The following is a 22,628-nucleotide window of genomic DNA, read 5'->3' on the forward strand; positions in this document are numbered from 1 at the left end:
GTTTCCAGTGCTTTGCCAGCTCTTCTTTGTGCACCATCTGGGATGTCAACAGGAATGTGCATAGTTCTGCTGCAGAACAAGGGGACCAACCTCCTTTTTATATTTGTGCTCACACCATGGTAATGACAATTTTATTATTTCAGGAACATGAATCGAATTTTTAAAGTGATAGGAGTATCACATTTACTTTTGGTTGGTTTATGTGTAAATACAAAACACTGCATTGGGAAGGCGTGCCTGTTGTGTTCAAGTCAAGATTCCTAAACTTTGTTAGACATAAAAATATACATCATTAAGGATCCTGAGTTTATGAAGAGCGGTGGCTTCTAGTAAATCTGAGAGATTAAGTACTTCCAAATTTTTTTCTTCTTAATGGCGATTAGCTGAAAAATTATGCAACATGAAAGGAAATAACAGTGGAAGAACACCTTAAAATGTCTTGTTCATACTTTCCTGTTCAGACTATTCCGTCTCCTCTAGTTTTGAAATAAGGTGTTGGTTAACTGCAGGCATACAGGACAACAGGGTCTCTATTGACTGAAATTAGAAAAGAGGAAGTGCGGAGACAGCAGTGAAGTTGCTTAAAAATCTGGAAAACGTGACGCAGAAGGAAGTGCCAAAAGAATGGGATTCCTTAGCTGAATGGGATTCCTCAGCTGAAGAAAGAGGGGACTGTGAGAGCGAGAGGACAAATCTGCTAAAGAGCTTTGCAAAGAGGGGGCTTATGGCAGATAGGACCATGGTAACAGGTTAAATTGCAGCAAAGAAGGTTCAGCATGGACGAACACAATTTTCTAGTGGATGTATTAAAACATGGGAAAAATCACCTGAGGGGACGGTGTTTCCATTGCTTGAAGCCTCTAAGAACAGGTTGGACTACCTATATTGTTCCTGACAGATACTGTAGTTACCATGCCTTGGGGCTGCAGGATGGACTGTCCAACCTTTGGAGGCTCCTTCCATCCCTGTTTTGGTTAACAGATCTCTAACTGCACACTGCACAGGTTTTTACAGAGTTAGAGTATGAGACTGATATACATTGAAACTAATTTTCCACTTTGTGTGACCTGTTCAGCAGTTCTTTTTCAACTGGAGTTTACATCTGTAAGGAAGGCTATGGTAGCTGTCAAGCATATACCAAGTAAGGGGTGTGTTTCTCTAGCGTCGTTGGGGTTTTTTTCTTTTTTTTCTTTTTTTTTTTTTTTTTTTTTGGCATGTCATCTTCTAAGACTGTACCGTACTGTGAGTACCTGTCCTCCTGTTTAGGTATTATTCTTTGTTGTAACGTTACAGCCAGGCCAGCTGCGGAATTGTTATTCTACTTGAGAAACTTAAGAGGATTCATGCAAGGGCTTTGTGGGGAAGAACGGTGGCTTATGCATGGATCTGAGCGAACAGTTACTGTGGTGGCTGCATGTGTGCAAGGGGTAGAAACGGCTGTTTTCAGAAAACTACAGCTTGACATTTGGTACATAAGCAGGTAGCCATGTTTGACAGCGAGTTTTGTAATCACATTTAATTTCATCTTATCTGTGAATTTATGCCCACTTAGAACAAATCCGTTTCTCAATGGGACTGGCACTAAGTGGGAGGTACACTGAGTGACCTGGAGTTTGTGTATCTGTTGCAACAGTGATAAAGCTAAGAAGAAATCCTGTGCTTTTTTTAATGCTTCATTAGCGGTGTTTCTGGTCATGAACAGAAGAGGAATGAGGAAACTGGAGAACTGATTTCTTCACAAGACATTAAAAGCTATGATTAGTGAATTATTTTAATAATACAGTATGTGCTAACAGATACTTACACCGTCATGGCTCGATATGTGTATGGTTTGCAGAAAAGGTAAATGCTGCAGGGAATATGTTCAAATGCAAATTATTATATTTTTCCAAGTAAATAATAACCAAAATGTCCTTCCTTTTATTCAGTTAATGAGTATCCAGTTGTTGTTTGATTGATGCTTGACTATATGCTACCCTATTAATAGCTACATAGGTTTTACGGTAGTAGTAAGAAAAAAAGATACGATTTTTATATGGTATAATAAACAGCCCTGAGTCAAGACATTATATAAACGTGTCAAATTTACATTATGTAAGAAGTCTTCTTGGCTTAAGTGGATTTGTGTAGACATTTAAGCCATTAGTATATTGGGGTCAGTATGAATGTATTTCTTAAAATGAAAATATTAAGGGTTTTAAATTAAGATTCATGTTGCTAGAAAGACATTTTTTAATCTCATAAGTATTACTAGAGTTAATGTTAAAGCTTCCGTCAGCATTTTTACACAGGTAGTCTTTTAAATGTATGTACATTGGCTGTCGCATCTTCAGCTGATGGTGGAACTTGGCTTTTGGTTCTGAGCGTGACGTGTATGTATCTGTCCAGAACGTGTCAGGAAAGGGGGTTTGTGTTATTTTTTGTGGTCTCTTAAGGCAGGCAAAACGAGAGTGTTCCAGAGCAGACTTTAAACTCATTCCAAAATCAAACTATCTGGAGCAGAGGATTTACTTGAAAAGCAGTATAGTGTTATTTTAATTATTTTTCCTACATGTACAGCTTAGGCGTTTATAACGAAATGCAAGTGGCTTTTCAGTTTTCAGGGAGAAGCTGGGAGATGTGGGCTAAGTGCTCATTAGCCAGAAGGCCTGTAAAGAAGACAACTCCAAATAGTTTAAATTGTTCAAGGTAGTTGTAACTTTTTAGAATGTGAGTTCTTGGTGCTTGAATGGTTGGGATTAACATTGCTCTCATTGCTCCCGTGTTTTTCTCCGTAACAATAGTGTGTTTCATGCGAGCCGGTGTTCGCTGACTCTAGATGGCAGTCACTGTTAGAGCGGAAGGGTTATTTGGCTGGGACCCTGCAAGTCCCTGCGCTGGTTGGCTTCTCCAGCTGGAATTTTTATGGTGTTGGACAGCAATAAAAATGTCACCTCAGCTTCTCTCCCTTCTGATCTGAAAGAGAGATACTGTGCAGCAAGAAAGAAAAAAAGAGAAAAGTATGAGAAACTCAGAAAATATTGCTGTGAAACATTCACAAAAGACAGTTTTGATAATGGTGAAAATAGTTAAGAAGGAGTCTGTCTTGAGCTGTTCTTCTGAACTAACAGAAATGAGTTTTTGTTTATAGTATGGGAAATACCAGAGTCTCCCACTGAGTTCATTTTCAAAGAGTAAAGTGGATTGAACAAGGTGCAAGCAGGGATAATAGGAGCGGAGGAATGTGTGATTTTAATCCCATTTTAAAGAGAATGGGAAATCCTCACAGTCTCCTGGGCACGTGTGGTTAATTAGCGTGAGAAGTACTTCTCTGTTTTCTTCGGACATTGCCCCCTCCCTGGTATGCAAGGATCTCCTTCTACAGTGTCCATACTCTCTTAATTTCTGTATTCCCTCTGATCGTTTTACAGGTAATTCATTCCATTCGTTCTGGTTATCACGCTATCTTGACTTTCTGCTCTGTCTCTGCAGTTAAAAGCAGGATACACTTCAATTTTTCGCTCTCCGCTCCTCCCATTGAGTGCTGTTTGCCTCCCAAGACTAGTCACCACCAGGCAGCTTGATGTAACGTTGCAGTCGTAAAAGGCAGCAGCATCCCGGCACAGGAAGGACAGTTCCTCAGTACTTGCTGTGCAGGGATGATTGCATTTCAGGAGACGGCTACTGCTTGAGAAGAAAGCTATTGTTATAATAAATACAGTTGAAAACCAGGAATTAATCTATACATTACATTGATCTCTGGTTTCAAACTCAGTGCCAAATTACAGTGCTGTTTACGTAAGTGCAAATCCCAAGAAACTCTTTGGAAAGCACTGGAGTCTTTCTGGATTTACAAAGGTATACTTAAGATCAAATTTTGGCCTTCGGTTTCAATAATAAGGAAATGATTTGTTGTTATATTGTGTGTTGTATTAACTGCTAGCATTACTAAAAGGGTTTTGATGCCATAAGCGCTTTGCAAATATTCTGCAAGAAGACAGCCCTTGTGCTAAAATATCAGTAACTGAAAATAGAAAGATCTTCATTTTTGTTTAACATAATCATAGGAGCAAGCCTTTAATTTTAATTTTAATTTTTACATACTAGTTTAGCTGCAAAAAAATACTGATTTTTGAAAGGAAAGATGCTTTAGTTGCAAAAGAATGAGAAAGCAATTAAAGCTTGAATTAACCCTTTATTTTTACATGTTTGTAGTGAAAAATGCCATTGGTATTTATATCAAGTTTTACAATTCACAGTCAAGTGCATTTCCAGAACCAGCTTGAGAAATACAGCCCTTTGTTTGAGAGGGAAACCTTTCTAAGAGTTAGCAATAATCTAGTACAGGTTTCTGTGTGAAGTTCATATGCAAGAAAGGCAAGATAGAGATAATTTTGGAATTATGTCAAGATTATGTATTAGTATGTCAGGCATCCCAGTCCCTAATAGATGGCACAGTACGGTGATAATGAAGAGTGATGCCTTCTGTTCCCAACCCTGCCTTGGGCCCGTTAGGTAACTGTTGGGAAATCAGATTCTTTCTCAATTTCCGTGTTTGTAAAAATGGTGATAATGATGTGGGTTCTTTTGTGTTTCTTTTTGAGATCTAAAGGGAATATTTAGAAATGAGGTGGTATGAACATGATGGGAAATACAAGGTGGTAAAATAAGCATCTGTATTTCAGATAGCTCAGTACTGGCAACTGATTATAGCATTATTGATTCTAGTGTTCTTTCCTGTTGAGAATATTACTATGTACTTGTGCACAGGCTTATAGAAAAATCTTACTATTTCTTATGCTAGGCTATCTTTCAGCTTTTCATTCAGAATTTACTGTGAGGATCGTCTGCTTTTATTCTTGCCCATTGCCATCCTCCTGAGGGGTAGTTAAAGCTTTAGTTAATGGAGGATAAGGACAGAAAAGGTCTGTCTGTCTTTCTTTTCTCTCTCTCCTCCCTTTCTATCTCTGTCTCTCTTTGGCCATTGAAAATGTAGGTCATATTGCATCACCATAAAATGGAACAGTCAGAAAGGTGTTTGAAAAATGCTGACATCCTTAGCCCGGGGTGCATGCCAGTGTCCTTTGTTTACATTGAGAATAGTGTTGTACCTGTTTAAGAACCAACAGCTCTGTTAAGGTTAGTGTTATAAGGTTGTAAGGTTAGTGTACCTAAATTGAGTCAGATTTTAAGATGATTTTCATCTGCCTGCAGTAGTTTAAAATTAAACAGATAAAATGCAACCACTCACAATAATGATATACGTGAGGAACTAATTTGAAATCTTTAATCTGCAATAATCTGCAGTAACCATAACTGTTAGTTTGAATAATGTTACCTTTAACAGAGAAGCTCAATAATAAATTTTGCAAATCGTGTTAATCATGTACTCTGCATTGTCTTGATTAGCTGTGGCTTTCTGTCTTGAAAAGTATGTGTGTGTTTATACTATACATTTGTATATTATTTTAAAATTATTGTTTCACTTCATGCATTCTTTTAAATGGACCAGTCAGGATTTTATTTATTTTTAAAAGGTGGAAAATCCTCATGTTCAGTATCTTTATTGCTTGCTTACCAGTCTTTTGTTTTTTGTTTCTGTTATAATACGAGTTGTAATCAGAATGAAATATTCCTATAGCATCACATACAGAACATGTCTTTTTCTTCTCTACAATTGTACACAGATACAATTCTTAAAGGTATAAATATAATTTTGACTGTCCTCACATGTTTTAGTTTGTTGCAGCAAGCTAATGTGTTTTATGGATTGAACTTTCGAATGGTCATGTTAATCATGTTGCAAGATGCAGGTATTTTGAAGTATAAGACAAGATACAAGTGTATAGAATATGATTCGTTATTTCTGAAACCAAGCATTTTTCTGGCCTGTCTGTTCTATGCCTTGTGTGGTTGTATTTAAACAGCTGAAGCTATTTAAGCAGCAATATGCAAAAGCTTCTTATGACTTTGTTAATCTTTCTGCTAAGGAAGATTTCAAAGTTACATGAAAAATTGTTGCAAGATAAAACCGAAGTTAGTGATAACATGATTTATTCAGCAAAATAATGAATGCAAATGTATTTATGTTGCAATTAGGCAAAGGAGAATGGCAGTAATCAGTGTTAGAGCCCCTCAAGTGCACCTTACTGTGCACGTTGTTTGGGAATTTTTTATCAATTTGTTTAGAAGTATATGAAAGGCCTCACAGCTTCTCCACCGACACTTAGATAGTAGTTGTTTAAGTCTGACCCTTCTCATTATCAATGAAGATTCATATATATCTTTGAAATAGTTTTAGAATAACTTCTATCATTCTTTTATCATGCACTGGGAATTTTGCTGCATTTTTGTTTGTGCAAATATGTAGTAAATATTTAAGTACTTGCGAGAAGCATTTTACATTTGTGTACAGTGGAATTATGTGAAATCTTGAGAGGCTGCAACTTTGTAATTGGAATTTGCAGAGGTTTGGTATATTTTCTCTATTTGAAATATATAACTAGTACTTATTTTTGAATCTGTAAAGATTCAAAGCATTGTGTCCCCTAAAGGGAATAGGAGGACCAATTGTAAAACTGGTACAATTTTTATTTCTTATACCATCTTTGGCCCACTGCTGTTCTGGAGGTGGCAGGTCCTGAATCTGTCCCCAGCACAGGTTAGGTTAGCCTGGCAATTGCTTTGTTTTACTCTGGAGCTACTAGCTAGCCGCAACAGCAGCCCATAGCCTTGTGCTGGCCATCTCTTGTTCATTCAACAGGCATCTCCATTTTTAGCAGAATAAGACCTCATTAGGTTTACCCGTAATCCTAAAAGGTCTAAAATGAAGCACAGTGTCAGGGCGATTGTTCCTTACTTACATCCAAATCTTTATTTACATAAATGTAGGCATTACATTTTATCTTAAATTAGGATATTTACTGGCTGATGAAGGAGAAAGGCTGTTCCAGGTTTTAGATGTGTTCTTTGCGTATTTCTTACATTCCAGCTGCAAAGAAAAGGTATCTGATGGGTCAGAGTTAAACGAGGTTGGTTTTTTGAGGCATCAGTTTTGATACTTTCGAAAGTTAGGAATGTTTCAAATAAGGGTAAAATAAAGGGTATTTTGCACTTAGAGCTCCCATGTCCACTGAAGAAATTGGGGACGGGAGAAAGTGGGTTACCTTCACGGCAGCAAGGTCATCTGCATGAGGGGGTTGAGACTGGGGCGAAGCGTTGAGTGATCTGCGAATGGGATGGTCCGTATGAATTTGGAGTCTTCCTGCCCCGGACAGACAAAGGTGAAAAAGGATTTTTGACAAAGACTGCATTTCCTTTCCCAGGAAACACCAGTAAGAGCTGCAGAGAAGGGTTTATTTTATAGTACTCGGTGAGATTTCTGTGTGTAACTATGAGATAAAGTGCGTTCAGAGGCTCTTACTCATGCAGCAATTTGTTCATGATCAGTTGCCTCAAGTCTTATGAGCTATAAAGCAGAACAGTGACTGCAGAGGCGAGAGAGAAAATAACGCAGTGCTTGCTTCCAAGTACTGTGCACTGAAGATGACAAAATTGGGGATTTTGAAGAATAATCAGAATATAATTAAGCTCTGACGCGCTTCTTAGGATCAAGTGCATCACTGAGCGGAGTAAAGCTTAGTAAAGCTTAGAAATAGTAAATATGTTTGTAGGTGATCCCAGTCAAGACAGTGTCAGCTGCACTTTAAAATGAAAAAAAGTGGGTTTTATCTTCACTGGATAAGGAGTATTTAAAAACATGAGCTCAGTTTGCAGGCAGCTTCCCAGAGAAGTAACAGAAGCCAGGAAAGGCTTCATTCTGCACCTTCCACTAGGGCGGAAGAGCCTAAAAGGATGGCTTGGATGCCCTCTTGGACTGCATTCCTCATGTCTGGACTTTGATCCTTTGAGAGGAAGAAAATAGTTTTCTCTGAAGTGTCATCCACTCCCAGCACAAGATTGGCTTGTGTAAATCTATCTTTGTGACTTCTTATTAGATGAAAAAAACCACTAGTTTAATTGCAAAATACTTATGAAAGTAAGTTATTTGATCTTTAGTGTAACCCGTGCACAAGGATGGTTGAAAATGCTCTTTGAAGTTTTAACAGGGCTTTGGGTTAGCTTTAACCAATTGAGCATTGATTTAGGCTAAACCAGAATAAACCGTACTTCAGTTTATTTTATATAAACAAAAAGTTTATAAATCTTAAATGAAAGGATTTTTAAAAATCTTGCTTGAGATGATATAAGTTCCTTATGTGGGAAAGGTCTCAATGTGTGTAACTTTCTAATTTTTGTTAAATTCTTCATCAGCGATACAATAATAGTCATTACTGACTATTACACGCGTGATCGTTTTTAGCCATCTGAGTTACATGACATGGTGGTGAAAATGTCAATGGCTGCGTACCAAGAGCTCTTGTTGTTGGAGTCATGCTGTATTCTGGAAAAATCTTGTGCAGAAAATCCAGCGCAGTGTCGTTACCAGCTTGTGATACCGACACAACCGTCTACTTGGAAATCTGGTCAGTAATAGTCTATATAAATGCAGTACTGGGCTGAAGATTGAGATTTCAACCAATGCATACCTTTCTGGTAATGTCAGACTGCCATTTAAAGACCTGCTCTGCACATGAGAGTACATAACAACTCCCTGCTTACCTTTCAATTTTAAATGCATTGCAAAAGCTGTATTTGTAAAACTGATAACATACTTCATATTAGTTTTTGAGATAGAAAATTATTGCTGTGAAACTGAGATGAAGTTTCAAATGTCTTATTGTTGCACTCTTCTTGTTTTGTTTCAGAATTAATCAGATATAAGTTAGAGAAAGCTTCTGAAATCTAAACAGATGAAGATCAATTGATAAATCAACCCAGTGATTCACCATACTTTCAAGGTACTGTGACATGCTTACCAAAATATTTTCCTTAAGCGTAATATTCACATACTTTAGATGGGGGAAGCATGGAGAATAGGATATTAACAGAATTGCAAAGCAAGTCCGAAGTGTTACCAGATGCAGTGTGGGGAATTTTTTGAAAAATGCAGGTGTTTAATATATGTTTTAGTGGGAAGTAAAATGACCTTACAGTCAGCCTGAAGGGAGCTCAATGCATGCAGCAGTCAAATCTTAAAAAGATAAAAGTAGGTTGGATTATATATCTCAATCATATAGGTGAAGTAATTTGGATGAGTAAGGTTTGGTATACAGGGAATACTTTTTATTTATTTATTATATTTCAGAAGATGTAAACTCTTTTTCTGAATAATTATTTTTACCTATTTCCACATTTCCTTGTTACTTTAAAGCATTTGAGGGCAGTTACGCTGCTGATGTATATCATGGCCTGCTATAACTGCATCAATATTGTCATACGTGTTCAGAAAGTAGAAAAGTAAACTCAGGCAGGAACTGTACAGTTGCGTAACACAGTGGATTTCCTCTCCATGACTTGTGTCCTTGGCAGAACACTAGGTAAAAGAGAGGGAATGACGATAATAAATTGAATTTTTGGATAAAAAGCTCATGTTGAAGGTTATTTTATCAGGTATTGCTAATTCCTTGAGGCAGTATCTATTTCTTTCTCTGTTTCCCTTACATTTATCTCTACTCTTAAATCATCACATGCATTTTAGCATTTTGCATGTTTTTGCTTGATACCATGAAAGAAAAAAATCCATTCTTTAAGTTTTCATTTTTTCCTATGCACGGACTTGAAGAATCCAGTCTGTTACAGCCTGGCTAGTATTTGCTGTGAAATCATCTTTCAGTGTCTTTTAAAATAGATTGTAGCAGAAGGTGCCATTATAGTTAGCATGGAGCTGGGCTGCAGAACTTAAATAAGTGGCAGAGTTAATCTGGGCTCAAGAAGAGCAGGGAATGTTTGTCATGTTGTGACTCTCAAAGTGCTGTCTTCTCTTGAACAGCTCAGCTAAAACTCTTTCTTTCCCCTCTCTACTTTCCATTTGAAGCTTTTTCTTTGGAAAGTTTCTATGAAGGCAGGTGCTCTTTCAGGAGAAGAAACTTTGTAAAACTGTTATCTGTGGGTTCTCTTTGCAAAGTTTTACAATTTCTGGCATACGGAGTTGGAGGGGCAGGTTTGTAGCTCAGCAGCTAAAGGCTTCTGATTCAGAGTGTGGAAGCTGAGACTTGGTGTACTAGTTGGCAAAACTTAGATGCAGCAGTTACACATACTGAATCTTGTCCTGTGTGTTGCACAGTGAAGACTGTATAGGGTTTTGGCAATACTAGTTTTCAAGCTAAACATGTTCTAGTGTTTACTGGAAAGTATTGAGTCATTATAGTCACAATAGGATATTGGAGTATTCCAGAATTACAGGTTTTTATATAGAAAATTTACAATAGAACCAACAGAAAATGAACTCATCTGTTTCCCATTTGATTTATCTGTCATTGAATATTATAAGAATTTAAAAATACAGATAACTGAAGAATTCAGTTAAGTCTAGTGTGGAAACATTAGACATATACTCCAGGTGCTTATTACATCAGACCAAAATTAATGCAAGTGCTGTTAACTCAGATCGTGATGTTTCACACTTCCTTTACATTCCCATGAATGTCTACATAATGATACAGAATCAGGCATTCAATCTTTTACTTTTTTTCCTTTATCTGTGAACAAACATACAAGTTCATACTAAGCGCATCATCAAAGAAAATTAGTTTTAGTGTTGTCACTCCAGTTTAGTAGCACCAAATGTTTACCTCTCCTTTGAAAATGTTCCTAATGTGAGGGTTAATAATAATAAAAAAAAAAAAAAAAAAAAAGCTTTTTTTTCCCTGTAGACTTGAATTCCTACATTGGAAACTCCAGTATATGAAGTTTCTAAAACAAAATGCTTCCCCTGGGTTTTCCAGCAGACTGAGAATGTCTGTTCTTGTCTACTTTCCTACTTCTCCTCACCAAACAGGGCCTCATCATCTATGAGACTTTCATACAATCATAGAAAAGTCTGGGTTGGAAGAGACCTCTGAAGATCAAATGGTCCAATCTTCTGTTGAAAGAGGGTTGTCCAAGGGCCTGTCAAGATGAGTCCTGAATATTTCTAGCAGGGGAGATTCCACCAATTCTCTGGGCAACCTGTTCCAAAATTTAATTGTTCTCAAAATGAAGATTTTTTTTTTCTTACACCTAGACAGAACTTCCTCTGAAGCAACTTGTGCCCCTTGCTTCTTGCCCTGTCTGTGTGTCTCTTGTGAAGAGAGTACCTCCATCTTCTGTATAACTACCTTCTACGTATGGGAAGACTGATTAGATTCCACATAAGCCTTCTCTTTTCTAGGCTGAACAAACCAAATTCCTGCATATTTTGTCATATGTTAAGTTCTCCAACCGTCTAATCATCTTGGTAGGCTTTGCTGGACCCTATCTAGTTTTTCAATGTCTCTTGAACTGGCGGGGGAGGGGGGGGGCACCAAAACTGGACACAGTATTCCAGGTGTGGCCTAATAAGTGCCAAGTACAGTACAATAATTGCATCCCTTGATCCCTTAGCTCTTGCTTCTCTTCATTGCTGCCAGGTTGCTCTGCTGACTTATGTTCAGCTTGATGTCCACCAGGACCCTAGGTCCTTTCCAGCAGAGCTACACCTCAACTAGTCAGGCCCCAGCCTGTCTTGGTGCTTCAGCTTATTCCATACTACAGGCAGGACTTTACATTTATATTTGTTAAACCTAATGCAGTTCTTGCTGGCCCAGGCTTCCAGCCTGTCAAGGTCTCTCTGTATAGTTACTTCCTTTTACCCCTCCTCCAAGTTTTGTGTCATCTGAAAATGTGTTGAGGGTGTATTCAATCCCATCATCCAGATCATTTATAAAGATACCGAATAGGATTGGACCCCGTATTGAACCTGAGGAACTCTGCTTGTGACTGGTTGCCAGTTTGACTTTGAGCCATTAACTACCACTTTTGGAGCACAGCAGTTTTGCTGGTTTGCCACCCATCTTATGGTCCATCTATCCAGTCCACATATGCGACTTTTCAAAGATGATAGGGCATGGCTTTGTATCAGTCAACACTCTTAGCACGCTTGGAGGCATCTCGTCAAGTCCGATAGACTTCTGTATTTCTGACTTGTATGCTGTTTTGTTGCGAACTTGGCAAGAGTGTAGTCAGTGTAGATAGCACCAATGAGCAGCAAAAAAAAAAAAAAAGAGAGAGAGAAGGAAAGAATGGTATAAATTTAAATTTTGCGGTGCGAAGATTTTCAGGATCCTTGATTTGATGGTAATCAGCATGTCAAACTGCTGAGGCTATGAGGACTCAAGCAGTTTCACATCACAGGTAGGTACCATTGTGGTCTCAAGGGATTGTGTGCTCAGGCCTGGAGTCTCCTGCCTCAGTGGACTGCCATAGAGCCATGTAAAAAACTGACAAGAAACCAGGCACATTGTAAAACCTTGTGTGCTAGTTAGGTCCCATCAGAAGATCATTGATATCAAAGTGTTCACGTTAAGTGCTTGGATTTCAACAAATGGAAATTCAGCACAAATGTTTTGTTAGAATTGTTCGGAATAGCTGTATGTATGAATCACTCTAAATTGTAATATTATATTCTCTGTGTATAAATGAGAATTCAAAAGATCATACCTATTCTAATTCCTTAGAATGATTCATCTGCCTAGTTAGGTTGCTGAAATTGTTTTAACATTGGCAAATTCAGAAGGTGATTTCAGCACCTTACCTAAAATAAATGAAGATTAGTTTGATTTCCAAATCATTAACCGAATGTACTTTGTGTAATCATACCTAGTTACCTTTAAAAATTGAAAATTTTGTATCACTATTCAGTGTTTTCTTTGTAAAATTCTCTGTAAGAACTGACAGTATTAGTTACATCTAAGCAGGGCAAGGATCTGTGTTTCTGTATTACTTATGCTCCTTTTTCTGCTATGTCATCAGTTTTTGAAGAAGTATGACCGGCATTTAAGACATATTTGATTGTTAAGTGAAAAAGAAAGTGGTTGCAATGTTTTGTTAGATACTATATATTTTATAACACATAGCAATGACATATGTTTATAATATGGGTATAAAAATGTTACATTATCTTCAGCTTAGTCATTGTGAAGTTTGGATAAACATACTGGGGTATCTATTGCATTCTTATCCTAATGCAGGCGGCTTCTCAGATTTACTTACAGTTATTAGCCTCCATTCCCTCTCCCCAAAGAAGGAAAGTTAGGCTTCTCATCCTACCGGTATTGTTCTTTTCTCTGGTCCAGGTGGTTTATAGTAAGTATCCATGATAATTTCATATTCCTGTATTTATGGAGTGGCTGAATTTCAAAACTTCTGAGCAGCTTCAGCTCCCCTATTGAAGTGTTCCTCATATATAAATTAAACATATCTACGTGTTTCCAGGGTCTGTGGAAAAAGGATAATAGACTGGCCCGGTTTATTGTTTAAGTATCTGTTGCGTGTTGCTCGTGATGATTACTCCTTGAGATCTCGGTCCTGTGTGTGATAATAAAGGGAGAAATCACTTGATTTCACTGGAAGTGAGAGTGAACTGCAGAGTACCATAATGTGTTTTCTTGATGTATTAATGTTTATCTATAGTAAGGGCTTAAATGAAATGGTCTGCTTTATTATGTTTGGATAGTTCTCTCATTATCTGGACACTCTGATTTATATGAACTTTTTATCTCTTGCTTGCCAACTTGTCAAATTATATTCTTGTACTTCTCATACTTGAGACGTATTTTAAAATGCACAAGAAATACTCCCAGTTCCACTGCTGTCAACAGGAGCTGACATGAGGGTCAGGATTTCACCTCGGTGTATCAGCTGCTTGAGTTGTTATTTCATCCTGAATCTCATCTACCAACAAGTCTTCAGTGCTAATATTTGTTCCTAGTTTTTAAGCCTTTCTTGATCGCTTCACACCTTTTGGCTAGAATTAACTTACTTGGTTTTCTGTTGTGCTGTAATGCTCTTTGGGTCTTTTCCTTGACAATTTTTTTTGTGAATTCATGATTTTTCTTTCTTCTGTAGTAGTGACACCCTCGTAGATTGTCTCACCCTTCCCACTTTAATTCGTGCATCCTTTAGCGTTCATTGTGGAAAATCTTCAGTGAATCTTATCATTATACTTCTGTTCTTGAAATAATTCAGCTTCAGATTTATCCTTCCTTTTTCATTCCAGTTAAGAGTTATGCTATCTCAGGTCTTATATGGAGATTGTCATGCAGATACTAATTGAACACCTGAGTTAGGTGTTCCCCTTTGAACATCTTTCCAGGACCATGTAGCAAAAGAAGGAAACCTGCCAGTAGCGGTGAAAAAATGCCTGCAGTGTCATGCACACAAACATCCCCTGCAGTTTTAACTAGCTGGATACTGCCTGTATGCATATATTTAATCATATTATTGCAAACCACATTCAATATGTTGTTAAATTTATTTAGCGAGCTTTAAAACTTCAGTTTTCCGTCTTTTCTTTTGTGTTTTGTTTCCTCTTCTTGACTCATTCTTTCTTTCCTGTTGCAGGTTGTGGGGGGGGTTTAATGATTTTTCTTCAGTCTGTTATTTGGTTGTTTTCTCTACATCATATGCTGTTTTCTACTGTATTTTCCTTCTCACATTTTTCCTTCTCTGGTTTCTCTTTCTGTCTTTCTTTGAGCTGAATTTATCCCTCCATGTTTTCTCTCTCCGTTTTCTGAACACCTGTTCTCATTCTGTCTCCTTCAGACACACGAGCAGAGCCGTTCACGCAGCCTTGATCCTAATGATACTCCTTGTGCTATTTTTTTACTTCCTCAGTTAAACCTTTTGAATTGCTAGTGCTTCTGGTCCCTGTTTTGTTCTCGTAGGAGTCCTGGCTTCGAGGCAGGATTTTCCACGCCTCACTGTTCTGCCTGCCCTTGACCAGGTTCATTCGTCTTAAATTCTAGGTGCCTAACACAGGTGCCCAATTTACATACATAATTATCCTTGACTTTTTCTGTGGTCAGTGGGAAGAGATGGGCGTCTTCAAAGAGTGCTTTGGACCAGACTGGGCTGAATCAAACTCCAAGACATCCCTGGGTCTCCAGTGATGGCCAAGGGAGCTTTGGATGACCAGACTCTTAACCTGCTGTCTCAGATTCGTGGTAGTAGATGGGGTGAATCCTTGTTCCCTCTGTTCAAAGGCTACAGCTTGTACACATTTTCAGTTCTTACCTCCTTCTAACATGATGGATTTTCAGGCTTTTCTGAGGTGTTCACAGGTTTTTTTTCTCCTAAATAATCAACGCATCCCTGTATAGCACTTTCGGAACAGTTTAAGAGAACTGGACTTGCGTACTTAAGTTAAAGAAAACCAGCACACACACATTCAGCATAGTGAGTTCATAAAACAGACAACTGTCTCTCCACCTCCAGTACTTGTAATATCAGTGCTTCATCTGCCTTGATTCCTACTCTGACTCGTCAGTCAGTTTTGTGCACTGAACTGATGAACTGATCTTTCTGCTGCCACTTTCCTCCCTCTACTGGAGTACTGACGTATTCACGACACCATGAGAAAATGTTTTGCTGGAGGAAGGATAGTTTACTAAAAGACAGCCTGAGGCCAGACTGCAGAATTAAGGTTTTGAGTGGGAATTTATAGGAAAAAAAGAAAAGGTGAAAGAGGGAGGGAAAAAAACCCAACAAGCTTGAAAGAGCAAAAAACAGCAAGGAAGGTAGTAATCGAAGATGTATGGAGATAAAGGTGGTGTATGCTTTACCCATTTGGCTGGCACTTTTAAAGCAATAACCACTTTTGAGTAGCTTGATGAGTGTCAACCTTAGAAACTGAAAAGTTGATAGTATATTGGCTTGTTAGAATAATTAGCTAATCAATGTACTTTTGCCAAATTTACTTTTATGTAATTTAACGTATATGCATCAGTAACGAGTAAAGAAAAGAATCACATGATATATACATGTTAAATAGGTATGTCATGGTAAAATCTGCTGCTATTTAAAGGTGAGCATTGAAGTTTTAGGGTGCCGTATGGACACCCACCACTACACTTGCTTTTTGATCTATGTAAAATAGTGAAATTTTTTGTGAGTCTCATAGACAGTGGAGAATTCTTTTTCAAATTGTTGTGGTGACAGCGTTCCCCAGAACAGAGGAGCGCGGTACAAACAAAGAAAAGTTTGTAATATAAACCAGAGTATTTGACATAGAGAATATAATTCTATCTGTAACTGGTCTTATGCTACGGCTGGAGTCCGAGTTGAACTGCAGATGTTACATTAGACTGCATTTGTGGAACTAGTTGAATTGTTTGTTGAAAGAAACCAGTAATAAAATTTTCACTTATCTGTACCACAAAATAGCTTAGATTCTCTTCGGAAGCTTAAGATTGATTGTCCCCTGACTGACATCTTTTCCAGTGATGTTTTTAAGTAGTTTTTTATACTATAAAGTACTGCTATTAAACAACGCATCATAAAATAATGTCCTCCATTCATCATTTATCTTTAGACTCTGGTCCTGTAAACACTTTCTACTCATGCTCAGATCTGAGATGAAGAGCCATTCCACTGTTTCAGGAAACTACAGTATAGTTAAGAACATGTATAGCTGAAAGATTAGGGCCAAGCTCAGAAGTTGATAGCCTTCGTTAATCCTACTACAAATGTCTACAGTAGAAGTCGTAATTTCTATCTTTATCTAAGGCTCACGTTGTTTGCCTTTTTATTTTTTTAAGGAGTTAAATTAGACTTACGGTAATCAAGTGAGGAAAAAATACCACTCAGTATTCTGTGTTAGGTTCGTAGTTGTACAAGATACATTCTGATTATAATGTAAATATATCAGCTGGGTGGTAGACTGAAACAATTTTCATAATTATAGCCTATCCTATCCCATCTGACTACTGTCTAACACGCTTGTATTTTAAAATCTTTTATATGCACAATTTTGGAAAGGAATATCGATGTGGTGACGGATTCCATATGTTCCAGGTTCTATTCCTATGGCAGTACAGTGGTGCCTAAGCCTGCCTGCCCACCTTTGCAGGATTGGATGGGGCAGTCTGGACAAACTTGTCTGCTATTTTGATTTTTGCCATCTAGTTTTGCAAATGTGCGTGTGTGACCTGTAACCTGCTCTGAGTAGTTCTGCTGAAGGCTTGAGTCTGTGCTCTTAAGCTTGTGCAAAGGCTGTGCTCATGTAACTGCCCACAGAGGAGACAGGGGACCAGACCGATTTACATCTTCAGTTGTTCATTGAGGGTAATATAACTGACAGGGGCATTAGGTATGGACAGAAATCTTTGCAGATCAGGGCCTGTGGGTTTAATTTGGCATTGCTACTTGAACACTGGAGAGAAAATCCCGTAATTAAGAAGTCTGGTTTTGGAGTTAGTTTAGGTACAAAACTTGATTTTGCAAAACTTAGTAACTTTGTTATTAACAGTTTTCGGGCACAGAAGTGTTTTTACCAACATTTATGCCTTTTAATACTGCTCAGTGTCATCCCTAAGTGTAGGCAACCGCTGATGCTGCCTGAAAGGAAATGTGGAATTACAACCACGAGAGATATGAAAATCGGGGTATGACTGTAAGAAGGGGTGTGTGTGTGTGTGGGGGGGGGGGGGCTCTCCGAAAATAAAAGTGGTGGAAACAAAGTGAAACGGACTTAGTCAAATTCTTCGGCCTGTGCAGCGGGAGTCACGCACGACGCAAAAGCCGCTCGCGGAGCGGGGCGCGGGAGTGAGCGCTGCTCGCTGTTCCGCAGGGTTGTTCCCGGCCCCGCGGCGCTGGTGCTGGTGCGCCGGGGCGCAGCGAGCGGCCGCGGGTCGCTGCTCCAGGACGAGGCAGCGCCGCAGCCCGCGGGGGCGGTTCTAGCCCCCAGCCCGGAGCGGGGCGCGGGCGCGGAGCGGGGCGCAGCGCTGGCCGTGGGGCCGCCCCCGCGGCGCAGCCGGGCCGGCGGGGGGCAGCGGCGGCGCTGCGCGGCCTCGCAGCCGTCGCCCACTTCCTTCCGCCGCGCCCGCCCCTGCGAGGCGGCGGGGCGCGCTGCGGCCGCGGCGGCGGTAGGGTCCCCGGCCGCGGCGCTGCGGCCCGCGCAGCTTCGGCCTATGGAGCCCGGCGGCGCGCGGCCGGCGGCGTAGCGCGGCGAGCGCGGAGGCGGCGGGGCGGGGGAGGGGGCGCGCTGCCGCGCACGATGGGCGCCCGGCCCGCGCCCCCGGCGCCCCCGCGGAGGTGAGTCGGCGGCGGGCGGGCGGGCGGGCGGCGCGGCGCCTCCTTAAGCGCGGCGCCACCTTAAGCGGCCGCTGACTTTTCTCGTTACATTGTAGCAGCGGAAAGAATGTCGGCGCGGGCCGCGGGTGACGTCAGAGGGGAGCAGCGCAGAGCGGCGGCGGCGGCCAGGCAGCGGCAGCGGCGGCCCCGGCCCCGGCACGGCGAGGGCGGAGGCGGCGGCGGAGGAGGCGGAGGCGGGGGCGGAGGCGGGGGAGGAGGCAGCGGCGCCGGCCCCTCCGCCACCGCAGCGGCAATGGCGGCCGTCGGGGAGCGCCGGTCCCTGCCCAGCCCGGAGGCGATGCTGGGGCAGCCCTGGAGCCACTGGGTCGATGCTGCTAAACTTCACGGGAACGACGGTGAGCGCCCGCGGCGGCCCCCGCCGCCCCCCGGCCCCGCGGCGGCGCCCCAGGCGCGGCCGCGCCGCTCCGGAAGCGCCCGGGCGCACCGCCTCCGCGCCCGCGGGGCACCGCCGCCAGCGGCCGGGCGGAGCGAGGCGGCGCCGGCGCCCGCGGTGCTGCGCGCGCGGCCCCGCCGAGCCCCCCGCGGCCGCGGGGCTGCGGCGCGGAGGCGGGCGGGGAAGTTTCGGCCGCAGGTGAGGCGCCGCCCGCCGGTGACAGCCGCCCGCGGGGCCGCAGGTGCGGGCGGCCGCCCCGTCCGAAGTGCGCCGCTGCGGGCGCGCGGGGCTGAGCGGGGAGCGGGTCGGCACCGGGTGGGGGTCTGCGCGGCAGTGTGGCTCCTGCACGGGCTGAGATCTTGCTTTCTTTCGCCATTTGTTATGTAGGAACAGCATTAGAAGAAAGTTTCAAGGAATACGGGAAGAACCGAGAAGCGATGCGACTCTGCCGAGAAGGTGAGTGCGATTCGTTCTCGGAGAAAAGTGCGTGGAGAAGTTTTCCTGCTTGTAATTAGTTGCTAGAGGACACTTACGGGAAAGAGAAACTTGCCTTTGACCCCGTCATTTTGGATTTGGGACTTACGGCCTGTCAGTGAGTGATGTTATTAGCATTGTTATTAAATTAATATCTAATCAAAACTACAGTATTAAACTTGGGTTATTTACTGAACTGTCTTTACGATGTTTCTAGTTGGATAGCTCATTGGCCCTGAATAGTCTGAAGGAAGCTGTCAGTGCGACCAGCACCGACGATATCTTCTCTTGAACTCGAATAGTTTGGTTCCTAATGTGATCTGCATCAGTATTTCAACACTGATCTCTGTTTCTCTGTCATGTCAGTGTGTTGCGTTTATTTCTTAGGGTACCGCTAAATGAGAGCGGCCTTTCACCTGTGACCAGCAAAAGCACCTTAAGATAGCCCTGTTCTTTTCCAAAAGCAAAAATGCTACGTGAAGTTGTAGCCAAACAATAGATGAAACCTACCAATTATTGGTAACTTTGTAATACAGAGTGGAGAAAACAGTAATGAGTCTGGTTTGGATTTTCTTTTTTTTCCCTCTCTCCTTCCAATTTAATGGCTATTTTATAGCAGAGAAATGTTCTGAAACTTTCTTAATAGCATTGCTATCAGTTCAGCTCTATGAGACTTACTGAGAAGTATACCGTAGAATAGTCGTTGTAGGTTTAAATACTCGATCAGTTAGATCAGAATCATTTATATGGTACTGTTAGAAACGGAAGACAGAGTTCATAAACTTTGTTTACGATCGCAAAAAACAGGGCTTGCCAGGGACCTTAGGAGATGATCTGATTCAGCACTTCTCTACTTGTGAGCTAGAAACAGCAAATGCAAATTAAAGCAAGTTGACATGGACTAGTAAGACTGGGAAGCACTGATCTATTTTGAGGCTGAATCAAAAGGTATATTTATTGTAGGATTACTAATATTGCTAGACTATTTAAAAAAAAACAGTTTCTAGGACCAGAATCAGTGGTCACTGACCTGTAAGAGAGATGTAGATACTGTGCTGTGGTGGTCAGAAAGGCTTGTGCCATTTTGCTGTGTTCTGAGTGTATATACAGGTTCTTAGGCATTTTAAAAATCACTTTATTAGTGTTATTGTCTAGTCTAAATCTAATATTTGTGTTAGATATTTTATTTATTTTTTCTAAATAGACAAGTCATTCAAATGTTAGAACAGCATTTATAACAGTGAGAAAACTGTTGTGCTATGGAGACATCAGAAAGTACAGGAGTTATCCTGGTAAAGATTTTGCTAATAAGGATTTTCAAACATGTTCTGTCTTATTCCTAACTCTTAAACTGCAACTCTCTAAGGTTTCTAGATTTTAAAGATTAGCTGGCAGGGTGAAGAATAATCTTTTTTTCACTGGAGACAAATCAGGAAACTGTTTCTGCACGGACTGACCACTGAGACACTGCTTTTCTCTACTGACTCCAGCCATGTGAATGATTTGTAGGATTAGGACCTATCTGAAAGAAATTCATTAAACACTTTGAGAATTAAAACTGAAAGCTAGTAGCTCTGTCAGGGTTCCAGAAGTCTGTTTATTTTGGTTGCAATACAACATTTGAATCGGACGCTAATTTAACATACATCTGTAGTCAGTCTATAAGGAACTACTGAGTGCAAAATAAAGGCAAAGGAAAACGTAGTCCTAATAAAGTTTGCACTTAAACTAGGTGAGCAGAAAAAACATACCAGCATATGTATAAACGTATGTGCATGTATGTAGGTGCGTATATAATGTTATCAAATAAGACTTAGAGAGCACTGTAACTGATCCTTTAGTCCAGGAAGAATTTTGCATTCAAAACTGAGGAACAAACATTTAATGAATAATTGCACTCTTATAGACAGGGGTTCTTAATACAGGGAATAGGGAACAAAAATATAAACTCTGCCAAATCAATTCTACTCTCAAGATTTTTGTTGTAATACCATACAGTATTTTAAATATGGTGAACTACCCAGCTCATTGTGTAAGAAAGCTCTCCCTCTACAGCTGGACCTCTCTAACTCAACTCCCAAACTTCACGAAAGGATTTCAAGGTTATTTGGGCTAAGTTAACCTTGTATTTCAACTCTTCCAGTTTGCATAAAAGAATTAAATATTCATGGCCTGGAGAGGGGGAGAAGTAGTGAACGTAGCATTACAGTCCACTTGTGAGAACTGGGTTGAGTCCAGGAATTGTTCTTTTTATTTAACTGTTGATACCTTTTAGATCAGGCTCCCACCAGCCCATGTACCCATTAGGTTATAGGTGCTTCCTTTTCCACACATTCTTTCTGTGCTCCAAGTCTTCTCATGGAAATAGCTTCAGCATCAGTCTGCCTGATGGTGAAAGATGAATTTCAGCCTTTATGGTATTAGAGTCTGCATCTACTGAATTTAGAGTGACTGTTCTCCCTCTGATAGCACTGTATTAAAAAGAGGGTTATCATTACCAGCCTCTCCTTTTGTTATATTTTAAAGGAAAAGAAGACCTGGTGGTCTTCTTAAAGGAAAAAAGGGCCTAATAAGTAATTCCAGGAGAATGTTTGTAAGCTTGGAGGAGAGGCAGCATTTCAGACACGCCTTTGTAACTGGCATTTCCTATTTGCGAACCAGGCAGCTCCTGTCTTGGCACCCAGGTTGTTGTGGACCCTGATGAGGCCTAAGTCAGAGATGCTAGTTCCATGAAGGGATCAAGAAACTAAAATTAGTTTGTACTTGCAAATGTTTTTTCTGTATCTAATTCTACCTGATGTACCCAAGCTCACACTGAAGTAAGAAATAGACATTGAATTTGGGCTTCTTGGACTCCCAGCATTTGTCTCCTGTCGTACTTCCCTGTTTGTTTTTCACTGCCCTGCTGTGTTTTCTACTGTACTAATCCACAATATATCCATTCCTGCTGAGATTCCCGAAGACCTTCACCAAAGTGAGAAACTCAGTGGATGCTTTCCTGTGTGTTGCTTTTTAAGTCACTAATGGTCTGTGCTGAGCTTTGGTGTAGAAGTTCGAACTTCAGGAAAATGGTATGGGCCTGAGATTCTTACCGTGCTTCCAAAGTGTTACAAAGTGTGAAAAATCCCTGGCATATGGGAATGAGAAATGGACATCCTTCAACGTGGGAAAATTTTAATTTAAAGTGTACTTTGTCTTTAAACACTGAAGTGTCTTTTTGTGTCAAAGAGTGCTGTGAATGGAAGAGCATGTTAGAAGCAATTGTACTTGAGTTATTTTCATATGTTGTTCATATGATAGAGTCTGTTCTAGTTCATCCAGTCATTTAATTACCTACTATTTATGAATTGACAAAAGGTTTGATTCTGCTGCAATGTAGTTTTTTTCTATGATGAAGAAACTGTAGCGTGGTCCCCTTCATTCATTTTTCTAATATTTTAAAATGAAACTTTGCTTTAGTGCATCTTTCAAACTTGTCTGTGTGTCAGGAACATGTCACATAAAGTACAGGCCATGTATTCACGTATACTCA

At 40.6% G+C, this 22,628-nt stretch overlaps 1 protein-coding gene across 5 annotated transcripts in view; it reads left to right on the top strand.

The window, feature by feature from the left end:
• ATXN7 (ataxin 7) overlaps nucleotides 1-22,628 on the top strand; it is an 84,136-nt gene continuing 61,508 nt past the window's right edge. The window contains exons 1-4 of one of the 5 annotated variants that reach the window (XM_064519130.1): nucleotides 1-119; nucleotides 8,342-8,879; nucleotides 18,285-18,584; nucleotides 19,010-19,078. In XM_064519130.1, the coding sequence (XP_064375200.1) occupies nucleotides 18,296-18,584; nucleotides 19,010-19,078 (358 nt within the window). In that variant the 5' untranslated portion in view covers nucleotides 1-119; nucleotides 8,342-8,879; nucleotides 18,285-18,295. Of the gene's footprint in view, nucleotides 120-2,107; nucleotides 8,880-17,935; nucleotides 18,190-18,284; nucleotides 18,585-19,009; nucleotides 19,079-22,628 lie in introns of those variants that run through there. The other 4 variants (XM_064519129.1, XM_064519132.1, XM_064519128.1 and 1 more) reach the window with 4 other exon arrangements.

Source organism: Dromaius novaehollandiae, chromosome 12 (genome assembly GCF_036370855.1).
Source record: "Dromaius novaehollandiae isolate bDroNov1 chromosome 12, bDroNov1.hap1, whole genome shotgun sequence".
Classification (NCBI taxonomy): Eukaryota; Metazoa; Chordata; class Aves; order Casuariiformes; family Dromaiidae; genus Dromaius; species Dromaius novaehollandiae.